This window comes from Borostomias antarcticus (genome assembly GCF_949987555.1).
Source record: "Borostomias antarcticus genome assembly, chromosome: 11".
NCBI lineage: Eukaryota > Metazoa > Chordata > Actinopteri > Stomiiformes > Stomiidae > Borostomias > Borostomias antarcticus.
The window spans coordinates 3,299,871-3,313,031 of NC_140244.1; the positions used below are offsets into that span (position 1 = coordinate 3,299,871).

The 13,161-nt window shown below is 46.6% G+C and overlaps 1 protein-coding gene across 1 annotated transcript in view; it reads right to left on the bottom strand.

Annotated features, from left to right (window-relative positions):
* Positions 1 to 3,959: 3,959 nt before the first annotated feature.
* Positions 3,960 to 13,161, bottom strand: part of cacna1sa (calcium channel, voltage-dependent, L type, alpha 1S subunit, a) — a gene marked incomplete at both ends in the record, with an annotated part of 52,821 nt that continues 43,619 nt past the window's right edge. The window contains 16 exons of the mRNA XM_084445724.1: positions 3,960 to 4,187; positions 4,611 to 4,791; positions 4,953 to 5,122; positions 5,781 to 5,909; positions 7,065 to 7,192; positions 7,819 to 7,920; positions 8,099 to 8,201; positions 8,477 to 8,573; positions 8,687 to 8,814; positions 9,098 to 9,257; positions 9,480 to 9,571; positions 9,690 to 9,755; positions 9,949 to 10,074; positions 10,267 to 10,293; positions 11,094 to 11,141; positions 12,916 to 12,999. Of these exons, the coding sequence (XP_084301850.1) occupies positions 3,960 to 4,187; positions 4,611 to 4,791; positions 4,953 to 5,122; positions 5,781 to 5,909; positions 7,065 to 7,192; positions 7,819 to 7,920; positions 8,099 to 8,201; positions 8,477 to 8,573; positions 8,687 to 8,814; positions 9,098 to 9,257; positions 9,480 to 9,571; positions 9,690 to 9,755; positions 9,949 to 10,074; positions 10,267 to 10,293; positions 11,094 to 11,141; positions 12,916 to 12,999 (1,869 nt within the window). The remainder of the gene's footprint in view (positions 4,188 to 4,610; positions 4,792 to 4,952; positions 5,123 to 5,780; positions 5,910 to 7,064; positions 7,193 to 7,818; positions 7,921 to 8,098; positions 8,202 to 8,476; positions 8,574 to 8,686; positions 8,815 to 9,097; positions 9,258 to 9,479; positions 9,572 to 9,689; positions 9,756 to 9,948; positions 10,075 to 10,266; positions 10,294 to 11,093; positions 11,142 to 12,915; positions 13,000 to 13,161) is intronic.

The window sequence follows — 13,161 nt, forward strand, 5'->3', positions numbered from 1 at the left end:
CAATGGATTAACTCCCAAGACACAAGGAAGAGACAGCGCAACACGCACTATGACTCCAGTGACGAAGGTAATATAATAAAGTGCATTCAACAGTCCCAAAAGAGTACTACTTGAGTTGACTAATCTGAGCTTATTTACCTCTACTATATGTTACAGTGCCCAGGCAGCCGGTCGGCAGAACTCAGACCAGACCAGCTATGCCAGGTGCCAGAGCCGGAAGGCCAGCTCTGCCAGTTATCAATGCAGGTATCCATGCATGTTTGTGTTGGTGAAATGTCTATGCATATTTGTCTTACTTATACTTACAGTTAACTCAGGACTTTCTGAAGACTCATGTACTCAGTTCACTAATTCGCTCATCTCACATCTCACTACTCGGCAGTAGATGTTCATCGCCCGGGTCCTTTGAGCCAAGGCGCTGTGAGCCCAGGCCCTTCAGCCCTTCAGACGTCCAGGCACGAGCAGCATGCATCAGCGATTAGCACCCCGGCCAGACCAGGTCAGGGTCTGACATGTCTCATGTCGAGTTGATTCTTCCCCTTATGCCAGAATCACTATGCCGCCAGCACCATAGTTTCCTGCTCATCCCTTTATCCTCTGGTTTTCAGGTAGTTCTCTGATGCCATCGCCTGTGAGACCAACAGCTCCAGCAGTGTTGCAATCAAGCTCTGCAGATGCTGGTATGCTGAATTTTGTGAACTACTTCATGCTGCATGTAGGGATATACTTTGAGCTGAATATCCATTATGGGACCGTACAATTACTTATAGCCACATCTGTGTTTAATATCCAGACTTCCAGAGGATGATGTGTCAGCAGTTCTCCAGCGTCATGCAGAGTCTGAGGGAGATGGCACAGACAATGATGAGGCTGGAGCAGAGGCTGGAGCAGAGACTGTCCGGCGAGTCTGCAGACAGCTATCGGGGAGCAGTACTGGATGACCTGCACCCTGCTAAAACGGAGGAGGAGCTGCTGGTCTTGGAGGAGCAGCTGAAGGACAAGGATCATTCAAAGGAAGATGGTGAGTAACTTCAGGGCAGAACTTTGTTCCTTATTTTTGCAGGGAAGTGTTAAGGAAATGTAAAAGTAAATGATTGTCTTTATGTTTTGCAGACACGATATCTGAGTTCCATTGGCAGCAAAGATCTGCCAGATGTGGTCCGGCGGGTGCTGTCAGCCATTGCCATACACAGAGTGTGGTGTGTCTACAGCATCCATGGGAAGAGGGGGAAGAAGCCTCTGAAGAATATGACCCTCTACAATGTCATATTACGTAAGGGATTGTTCATATTTTCGCAAAATAATACATTGTCTTTGCTTCATGCCATGTGCATTGAAACCATTCCCTTTTTGGTTAAAAGGTGCAGTTATGGCCTGTAAGCCAAGCACCACTGTGACGGAGGTGTCTGCCCAGCTGCAGGAGATGCTGAAACATGCCCCTGCTCGATGCAAAAAGGTATGTGATGTCAGGCAGTTAATTTTCTCGTATCCAGTGACATGGCACGCTTCCAATGAACGTATGCGACTTGCTTTTACAGCCATTTCATTATGTCCTTAAGCCTCTGCTCCAGCCCAGCTGACCTCCCCAGCCCAGCCCCTGACCGCAGCTCCAGCCCTGACCACAGTGGAGTATTCAGATGAGGATGACCTCTTCAGCCCAGACCCTCGATTCAGATGTGGGTGACCCCCAGCCCATCTCCCTAAACCTGCCTTTCCAGCCTGCCAAGATGGATGCCTTTTTTGTAAATAGTTTTTGTAAATTTTAACCTTTTTTTTGTGGGATACAACGGTCTGTTCCCGGTCTGCCTGCCACAGAATGCGCACTTTGTTTCATTTTTGTTTTTAGAACTTTTGCAATTGTCAGATAATGGGTTGCTAGCCAGAGCTTGTACATACTTTTTTTTGCTTTTCTGGCTATGCGTAATGTGACAGACCGTAAACCTCATCCCTGTAAATATGTATACTTTTAATTTGTAATGTACTTTGTGTAATAAAATGTTCTAAACTGTTAATGGTGTTCAGTCTTATATTGGTTTGTATCATAATGCTTGCTGCTATATCCCCATATAGCATTAATTCGTTTTTGTACTGGTAAATGCTAAATATAGCCAGTGGTACTGCAAATGCTAAATATAGCCAGTGGTACTGCAAATGCTAAATATAGCCAGTGGTACTGCAAATGCTAAATATAGCCAGTGGTCAGTAAGTGACCATATTTGCACCGTGCGAAAAAGACGTGCAGACCAAGTCATATAAATACCTGTAAATCTAGTGTCAGCCAAGTGAGTTTATTACGGAAGTTCCTGCCCACGTTTTTTGCACGCGGCCGCAACCATATTTGCACCGTGCGAAAAAGACGTGCAGACCAAGTCATATAAATACCTGTAAATCTAGTGTCAACCAAGTGAGTTTATAACGGAAGTTCCTGCCCACGTGATCACGTGCGTTCTTTGCACGCGGCCGCAACTTCTGAATGACGTGTCGTTCTAACGTAGCGGCTACTAATCGGCAGATCTCGCGTTTCCGTAAATGGCCGCGTAATTTCCGCACGTGGCGCAGATTAATCGTCACCTATAGCGGCCGTATGTAGAACGTTTGCGCAACCTGCGTGTGTTAGTAGGGTATTAGGCCTATAGCCTAATCTGTTACCAAATGAACAACTCCTTGGCTATGATGCATGTGATAGATCAATGTGAAATTCTACTGTTTGGGTTTCTTAGAAAGTACTAATAAGTGTCTATTAGTATATAGCTATACTTGTCCAAATACAATTTCTTAACCTCTCTATCCCGTCGCCACCGTGGCGCAATTCCTTGTTGAGAAGGGGCCACAAACTCACAGAAGTAGATCTTTCATAAAGTAGGCCCTACAGCTAGCAATTGGCCGCAGCCGATAAATTGTCTCAAATCTGCTACAGTGGACAAAAAAGCTATGGATATGCACCTTCAAATAATGGTCAAACACATAGCCTAAATAATTCAAATAAAATAATATCAAGGAAACAGACCAATGGTTACAACCAAAATAGGTCTGAAAGACACTGAAAAAGTAAGGTGAAAATCATTTAAAACAAAACGTATACTTTTTGACATGAATCATTTAATTGCTAGTCATGAATCCTTTAATTGTTGACCATACTGCACCGTATCTTATTTAAGACCACAACCCTTCATTTCAAACGGTATCACGTGGCTTCTTATAGCCTACGTCACAAACACAAACCCGGAACCAACTTGACAGACGATATCAGTGGAGATGCTGCATGATGAAGCCCCAACACTTCAGTCAATGTTGCACTTTTTATCATGACATCATATCCTGTTATGATCGGTGAAGAGTCTCTGGTCGAGTTATGGACCCATGTTGCTTCTTGTAAAGTAACTTCTTGCCTGTTTAAATAAAAGTGCTCCCTTCCTGTGTCCGGATGACCAGCCTTGTTCTAACACGAGGGCGTGTCCAGTACTGACCAATCAGACATTGCTCAAAAATCTAATGGAAAAAGGCACATTTTCAAAGATCTATCAGGGCCAACATGTCATTCCAGCAAAACGTCAACAGATCAGAAGACAACATGTGGTTAATACGTGTCAATGAGGTGTTAACCTGAACATAACATATGGAACCCAAACATTTGTATTGTAAATAAAACATTTTGATAGAAAAAACTTTCATATAGGCCTACTGTAAATCTCTCTCTATCTCTTGTCTCTCTATCTCGTCTCTCTTCAACTCTCTCAAATAAACCAGTAAAGGTTTCATCCAACAAAACCATTCAAACCTCCAACAGTGGAGTCACATAGGTGCCTTAAAATCTGCTTAACCAATCAGATCTCAACCCATGTCTCAAGACACCAAATGAGGACTGTCCAATTTGTAGAAAGTGGCATTTCATGCCTCAGCACGTAATGTCAATAGTTGACACTCAGCAGTGCACTGTGGTACAAGCCTATTGGTCTACACTAGGCCGTTGGGTGTAGTTGGTTGGTTGGGCTCGCTTGGGTGGGGAGAGGTGGGATAGGTCGCCTCTTCCGTTGGGCAACCTTTCCTCTGCGACCGTTCAGGAGCTGAGAGGCAGCGGTCTCCATCTCCTGGGGGTCAAAGTTCATTGATTCCGCCATTTCCTGCTTTGTCACGGATACGAAACCAGGGTCGTTGGCCAAGACTTCCAAACCTCCATTTATCAGGGCCTGCAAGAGAGAGGAGAGAGAGAGAGGGAGGAGACAGAGGAGAGAGGGAGAGAGAATGTGAGGTAGAGAGAGGGGAGAGAGATGGAGGGGAGAGAGAGAGAGTGTGAAGGAGAGGGAGGCGAGAGAGAGAGGGAGGGGGACTCCATATTGAACATGCCTTGGTGTTTTTGTGACATAGAATTTAGTTTCATATGTCAAATCACAGGAGAGCAAATGTCTGCTAAAGTCAGTGTGCAAATTTTAAATATTGATGCTCAGCTATGCTCAGAGACCTCGGTCAGAGAAGCCCCTGAAGTGTCAAATGCCACCTTGCTGTTTCAAAGTTATTTCGAAACAAGTTCATAATGATGGAATATGTCACAACTGAGGCTGTACTGTCCAGTCCATCTATAATGTCCAGATGACTTCCTGCTCTGCCCTCACCTCCTGAATCAGTCTGTCCGCTGCCCTCTCTGAGTCCTGCCCCACAGCCTGCTGGGAGCTGGAGTTCTCAGTGCCCTGGGCGGGGCCGGTGGTCTGGAGCTGGAGGTCTGTGACCGAGTGACATCCGCTGGCTCCTGAGATGGTGTACACCTGAGCGCGAGTCTCCTGTTCATAGACCAAGCTAGAAAAGCACAAGTAGATTAGATTAGATAGGTTGATCCATCCACCATTGTTTCTGCTTATTGAGTAAGAATGAACACAACACTACCTACATGCACGCTCACACTACCCATATGCACACACACACACACACACACGCACGCACAATGCGGTAGTCCTCACCTTTCCCTTGAGCCTTCACCTTTGTTGTTGGTGTTGTTGTTGTTTATATTGTTGGGCGCCGCCTCGCCATCTGCGAACTGAAGGGGGCGCTGGTTGGTCATCTGGGTGGGGTTGCTGTGGCCTTGGTCTGAGTAGGGCTCCACGTGGTTCCCAAACAGACCGCCCGCCCTCTGGAAGGGCAGCAGAGACAGGGAGAAGCATGGTGTTTTGTTGGCTTCCTTTAAAGTTGGTTTCCTTTAAAGGTGCAGTGTGTAGAATTTTGTGGCATACTTTTGTGTAGTAGGCAATGACATGGAATATAATATTCATAGGCATATTTTAATTAGTACATAAGCATGAAAATAATAATCTTTTTTTTTTCATAACCTTAGAATGAGACCTTTATATCAACATAAAGTAGGTAGGGTCCTTTCATGGAGGTCGCCATGTTGCGTCATGTAATTGTATTCAGTTGGTTGCCATCTACAACCTCAGCACTGTAGATGCTGTCAGAAATCACACACTGCACCTTTAAAGGCACACTTTACAGTGCGCCTTTAAATCACACACTGCACCTTTAAAGGCACACTTTACAGTGCCCCTTTAAATCACACACTGCACCTTTAAAGGCACACTACAGTGCCCCTTTAAATCACACACTGCACCTTTAAAGGCACACTTGTACAACCCAACAGCACTCTATAGGCGTTGGCGTCTGATACCGTTACTAAACATTTCACATAATTCTCGCTCTTCTTCCCTTTTCCTCTCCCCGGTCCACTTCCCCTCTTCTCTCCTCCCTCCCTCTTTTCTGTCCCCCTCTCTCCTCCTCCTCCTCCTCCTCCTCACCCTGAAGATGCCCTCCTCCTCCGCCGCCTCCTCCATGGCCCGGTCCATCTCCTCCTCATACAGCAGCTCTCCAGAGATGGCCCTGTGGAGCTCGGGGGCCGCCTCCTCCTCAATGCTCCTCAGACCGGCCTGGGAGGAGGAGAGAGAGAGAGAGAGAGAGAGAGAGAGAGGAAGGGGGGAGAGAGAGAGAGAGAGAGAGGGGGGGGGAGAGGAAGAGAGAGAGGGAGAGAGAGAGAGAGAGAGGGGTGGGAGAGGGAGAGAGAGAGAGAGAGAGAGAGAGAGAGAGAGGGGGGGGGGGAGTGAGAGAGAGAGGGGGGGAGGGAGAGAGAGAGAGGGTGAGAGAGAGAGAGAGAGAGAAAGAGAGGGGGGGGAGTGGGAGAGAGAGAGAGAGGGTGAGAGAGAGGGGAGGGGGAGAGGGACAGAGAGGGGGGAGAGAGGGAGAGAGTAGGTTTGTAGGTGTCTGGGTTGAGAATACATTTGTACAATAGGTGCTGGGGTAACAGTATAGGTTTGTACTCTAGGTGTCTGGGACAAGTTGAGAGTAGGTCTGTAGTTTTTTGGGATGAGAGTAGGTTGGTTTGTGTAGGTGTCTGTTGAGTGTAGGTGTGCAGGTGTCTGTGTTGAGTGTAGGTGTGCAGGTGTCTGTGTTGAGTGTAGGTGTGCAGGTGTCTGTGTTGAGTGTAGGTGTCTGAGTTGAGAGTAGGTGTGCAGGTGTCTGGGTTGAGAGTAGGTGTGCAGGTGTCTGGGTTGAGAGTAGGTGTGCAGGTGTCTGGGTTGAGAGTAGGTGTGCAGGTGTCTGTGTTGAGTGTAGGTGTGCAGGTGTCTGGGTTCAGTGTAGGTGTGCAGGTGTCTGGGTTGAGTGTAGGTGTGCAGGTGTCTGGGTTGAGAGTAGGTGTGCAGGTGTCTGGGTTGAGAGTAGGTGTGCAGGTGTCTGTGTTGAGTGTAGGTGTGCAGGTGTCTGGGTTCAGTGTAGGTGTGCAGGTGTCTGGGTTGAGTGTAGGTGTGCAGGTGTCTGGGTTGAGAGTAGGTGTGCAGGTGTCTGGGTTGAGAGTAGGTGTGCAGGTGTCTGGGTTGAGAGTAGGTGTGCAGGTGTCTGGGTTCAGTGTAGGTGTCTGTGTTGAGTGTAGGTGTGCAGGTGTCTGTGTTGAATGTAGGTGTGCAGGTGTCTGTGTTGAGTGTAGGTGTGTCGGTGTCTGGGTTGAGTAAGTCTCAGTGTCTCAGTGTCTGTGGGTGCATGTGTTGAGAGTAGGTGTTCAGTACAGGTGAGCTGAGAGCAGCTCTGACCTGGATCTCGGTGGTGTTGTTCTTGTTGGATCTGAAGCCGTAGTACTCCTCCTGTCTCTTTTTCAGCTTCCTGAAGTAGTCCTGGATCAGGAACGTGGCGTAGAACTTCCCCACCGTCACCTCGTCATCTGCCACCACACATCCAGACGCATGAATACCCACATAGCAAGCGGATCTGGGCCATATACAGGCCAGATCTGGCCCTTGTGGCTTAGTTCCGGCCCATATATGGCCCAGAATCATTACACATCCGCTTGCTATCTGGGTGGGCTTCCCAGAATCTTATAACAGTTATGAGATGTACTGTACTATTGTATTTTAGATTGCTATTCTTGCACTTTGCCTTCAGCACTAGATTATGCTCTTAGTCACTTGTTTTAGAAAGGAGATGCACTTGTGAGTTCTGGCAAGTAGTAGTACATTGGCTCTTCCTACGTTAAATGCAATTATTGTTAGTCGCTTTGGATAAAAGTGTCTGCTAAATGACTGTAATATAATGTAATGTACTGTAATATAGAAGGAGTAGTTTGCTTGGGGAAGTACAGTTGATTGATGGTATTGTATGTAGGCTAGGTCATATTGATTGATGGTTCCGCATATATAATAGGTCATATTGATTGATGGAGGCTAGGTCATATTGATTGATGATGATAGTGTTGGTCTGAAATCCAGATCGATCATGTGGTTCTTGTGGTGCTCATGTGTTCTCTCGTCTTCTCACCTCCTATTGGTGGAATGACCTACGTCTTCTCACCTCCTATTGGTGGAATGACCTGGTCCAGCAGCTTCATACTGGTCCTCTTCCAGATCTTCTTGATGATGGCTCTCAGCTCCTCATTGGCCTGTTCAAAATTACCTAATGACCAATAGAACGACTGTCGTTAGGCATCTTCATCCATAAATGAGACTAATTTACAAACACACTATACTTTACCATACCATACCATCTCTCTCTCTCTCTCTCTCTCTCTCTCTCTCTCTCTCTCTCGTTCTTTTAAAAACACACACACACACACACACACACACACACACACCTTCAGTCTTGATCTTCAGTGCGGTCCTGACCAATGCGAACAGTGTAGCGTTGAAGGTAACCGTTCCGTCACTGTTAAGTGGCATGTTCATTGACACCAGCCTCTGCAGACACACACGCACACACACACGCACACACACACACACACACACAGAAAATATTAGCATACCAGTGTAGACATACAGTATGTTTTACAATCCTCCCAGGATGGAAGTGAAGTTCTTTTCATGGGAATGTTGAGAGTAGGTCTGTAGGCGTCGGGCTTGAGAGTGCAGTACAAGTGCTTGGCCAGCAGGTGGCGCAAGCATCAGCCTTGCTGCCCAGGAGGGTTTGGGGTGGGGCCCAGTGCTGAAGTAAACAGTAGTTGAGAGGTTCTCACCTTGCAGGCCACCCTGTGGGGGCAGAACTTGCCGAAACCAAGAGGAGGCGGGATCCGGCGCAGCAGAGTCACCACATCCAGATGCTTGATACGCCCCCTACAGGCCAGGAGGAGGCCATGCGTGTAGATTTACTGTATACTGTAGCAATACACACAACACACACACACACACACACACACACACACACACACACACGTGCACACACTTACGTGGCCTCAGGGTCGTATTCTGCCCAGATCTTCTTGAATTCGTCCAGGTGATGGGGTCCAAGGATGGACCAATCACGTGTCAGGTAGTCAAAGTTATCCATGATGACCGCCACAAAAAGGTTGATGATCTGTAGAGGATGACAGTAGTTAACATTATTAGCTAACAGTGACAGTGTTGTGTGTGCGTGTTGTGTGTGAGTATGTGTGTGTGTGTGTGGGTGTGTGTGTACCATATAAGAGAAAGTGAGAGGGTAGGTATGTGTGTGTGTGTGTGTGTGTGTGTACCATATAAGAGAAAGTGAGAGGGTATGTGTGTGTGTGTGTGTGTGTGTGTGTACCATATGAAAGAAAGTGAGAGGGTTGTGTGTGTGCGTGTGTGTGCATGCGTGTGTGTGTGTACTACACAAGTACCAGGAAGGCACAAAGCATATAGAAGCTCAAGAAGTAGGCGATGGAGAAGCTGGCTCCGCAGGTGTACTCCTCTCCCGGCAGGAAGTCGGACTTAGGATCACACTTCTTCCCGTACATGCAGGCTAACATCACTTCCTGCCACGCCTCCCCCGTAGCACACCTGAACAGGAAACAGAACACAGTCACTGAACATATAAACACATGCTAACTGCTTGTCTAGGCGCTGCGAACATCTAATATTCAGTGGAAAATCACACCCGAACACACTGAGAAAGCACACCTGAACACAAATGTGAGCAAAGATTTGAGAATTTGCCGCGGTATTAAAAGATGAAAGCCAGTGTGCTGTGTTAAAGGAGCAGGTAGGCAGGATGAGACCCACCTGAAAAGAAGCAGCACAGCTTGAGGGAATGTCTGGAAGTTGTTGTTCCTGTTGATGTAGGTGCCGTCCACCAAGGCTATTTTACCAAAGATCTGCAAGGGGAACAAACAAACGTTTTTTTCCCTGTACCTGTGTGTGTGTGTGTGTGTGTGTGTGTGTGTGTGTGTGTGTGTGTGTGTGTCTGCGTGGGTGTGTTATTGGTAACAGTACCTGCATCCCGACAACAGCGTAGATGAAGAACAGCATGAGGATGAGGAGTGCCACATAAGGGAGAGCCTGCAAGATAACCAATCACCACATCAGAGAGATACACAATAACCAATCACAGCCTCAGAGAGATACACAATAACCAATCACAAACTCAGAGAGATACGCAATAACCAATCACAGAGAGATACGCAATAACCAATCACAACCTCAGACCGTAACCACTCACAGCCTGGACCTGACCAGGAAGTAGATGACTGACCTGGAAGGACTTGATGAATGTCCACAGAAGGTTCCGGATTCCCTCAGAGCGATTCAGCAGTTTCACCAAACGCATGACACGGAACAGTCGGAAGAATGTGATCGACACACTCATATTCTCGGAGGCCTTTCCAGAAAAAGATTTAAAAAAATAACTCATCTCTTAGATACATGATCATTAAGTTAGAAGATTTTACTGTGGTCTTTCAGTAAATTATGTGAACCAATGACAAACGAGTATGACTGAACATGTGAACCAATGACAAATGAGTATGACTGAACATGTGAGCCAATGACAAATGAGTATGACTATACATACCGCGATTGCTTGCATGGGGTTCACCTCCTGAAATACCAAAGAGACATTTAAGTACCTTGACATTTGACCACTGGAAATCAGAATTCTCCGTGTTTATTAGGAGTCTTACATAACCGCTAACTACAAAAGCAAACAACACCCCAGAGAAAAGAGCCGTTAGTGAAGCTCACCTCTCAGGGGCTCATCAAGTCTGGGCTGAGTTTCCCAGAGGCATCGTAGCGCTATGATGAACGCCATAGCTTACGATGAACGTAGCGCCACGATGCCTCTGGGAAACTCAGCCCTGGTTTGTGTTAGTAGAAGCCAGACAGGTGAGTAACGGAGTTAACCCTTGCATGAACAGCAGTCAACAAGTTAGAAAAAGCTCAACGCTACATCGCAATATGATTGATGTGCTGGTGGGTTAGATACTTCAACACGGCTGCTTATTGTACTGTATGTGTAACGGTGTTTACTAACCCACAAGGATCTTAACTAGGGCTAACCGAACCTTACAGAGCATGAACTAGGAAAATACTGACCACAAACACACAAGACCATCCCCCAGAAACACGCTTCAACCACTCAAAAAACTTGATGGCATGAGTAGACATTATTTATACTGAGGAGTCAGTTTAACATAGTGTTAAGCTCAATTACATAGGTAAATTCACAGTACTATTGGGGTCGAAGAATAGCTCATGTAATGCTTATGAAAGAATAGAAATGCAATGCGTGTAAAGGCTCACACAACATCGAGCGACGTCAGGACAACGGCCATGCAACATCCACGTGACGTCAAAACAACATTTACGCAACATTTATGCAACAAGCAAGTGCATAATTACAGCGCAGCCGTGGAGACAGTACAGTCCTCCAGAGGCGGCCAGAGCTGCCTGAAGGGGGCGAGAGACAAGAGACACAGGAAGTGAGTTCGGGGAGGAAGTGACATCAGCAGACACAGGAAGTAGGAGAGGGAGAGCCAGCCACAGGAGGGAAGAGCGTGGAGAGTCGAAGGGGGGCAATGGAGAGAGACAGAAGACTGCATTATGTAGGAACAAAAGATAAGAAGAACCAAAAAGGTTAGAAAGAGAAAAGATGTGAGAACCGAAAGACAACAAAGCAACAGTCAAATACGCGACTGGATGAACACGTCAGCTGCCATACAGGTGCGTCGGAACATCGATTGAAGGGTCTTCTGAAGGTTTACTGCAATGGCTACTTCTACTTTCATGAAACAAATACTTTACATGTAGAATGTTATCGGCTCCACAAATCTAGAGCAGGATTTCAGGTGTCATAACATTTGGTCTAAAAATTACAATTTGTTAGACATGTTCATTCTGCCATCTTAAAGGAGGTCTATCCCTTTAAGGTGGACTATCCCTTTAATTCTAAATACTGGATGTGTAAATACCGAAATCACAGTAAAATCACAGAAAGTTATCTCTCTCAGTTCCCAGCGACAGTGGTTGACAGGTAGACGCATGGCGATGAAGCAAGGTGACCGGGATTAGTTTCTGCCTTCAACAACAGAACTGATTCCGAATCTGTATTTCGAATCTGTAGAGCTTCAAATGATGTTGGTGAGATGAGAAAGCTGGTCTGGGGCCAGCTGTTAAAGGCAGAAAGTAGTTCCACATAAAAGGGCGCGGTTTTCAAGGCCGGGCAACACCAGGCGCTGCTCAGCTTCATGGTGGGTGTGACACGATGACCCTATTCAAATACATTCAAATACTTACAAAGTTGTATTTACCTTTCCTCCTCCCTCCCCTTCTTTGATTAAACATTTATGCAAATTGCCCCTGGCAACAATATTGTTAAATCAACATTCTATTAATGTCATGTTTTACATTATATTTAATTTGGTTGGGAATAATTGATCGTAATCAGTTGACAAATATCACATTTTTTCTTTGTTGGTTGGGCGTACGTTGATATCCCAATTTCAACGTACATTCAACGTTGTTGCAACGTCCTTGTCCAGGTGGGGTACTGTGAGGAAGGGAGGAAGGAGGAGCTTGTTTAGGTATTGGAACAGGGCCTCTGGCTGGCGAGGGAGAGAAGGTGTGTTTGGGGGGGGTGCGCAGCAGGGGGGGGGGGGGGGGGGGGGCTGGGTAGGCGGGGGAGCGAATGGACCGTCCAGGGATGGGGGGAGGGGGGATACTGACCGCGTCCTCAGAGCTAAGGTCGGAGTCGAAGACTGGCGGGGGAGTCAGGCTCGAGTGTCTCTAAGCGGGCGGGTGGAGGGAGTATCAAGATAGACACACAGTCCACATCACGTCAGTTAGACATAATCATGTTTGCGTTTTCACATTTTCACAACATCGTGGAGGAAGAATCACAAGTGACCGGGGAAGATAATCAGTTATAACAGGTTAAACAGGTGAGAGTTGTGCCTGCATCATTGGCTGTGCTGGTTTAGTTCTTTGTCTTGTAGTCATTCAAAGAATTACGACCCCAAATTCCATCGTTCCATGTATTCATTGAAAGTTAAGAGGCAGTAACTGTATTCAAAAAATGGAGGTACAATGAATGGTGAATAACAGAGCTCAAAATATGTACAGTACTTAAAAAACATGAATTGTTATATCATTGTATATGTAGGTCACTGTTGTCATGTTTGTGTGTGTGTGTGTGTGTGTGTGTGCGCGTATGGATTGTACTCACATCTATCTCACTGAGGATGACGTCAACGACGCTGCCGATGACGATGACAAAGTCAAACACATTCCACGGGTCCCCGAAGTAGCCCTGCAGACAGGAGGATGCTCAGTCATGAGGTGTGTGTGTGTGTGTGTGTGTGTGTGTGTGTGTGTGTGTGTGTGTGTGTGTGTGTGTGTGTGTGTGTGTGAGAGTGTGTGTGCGTGTGACAAGACGCGTACAAGACAAGTATGTAATAACAAGTCAGCACGC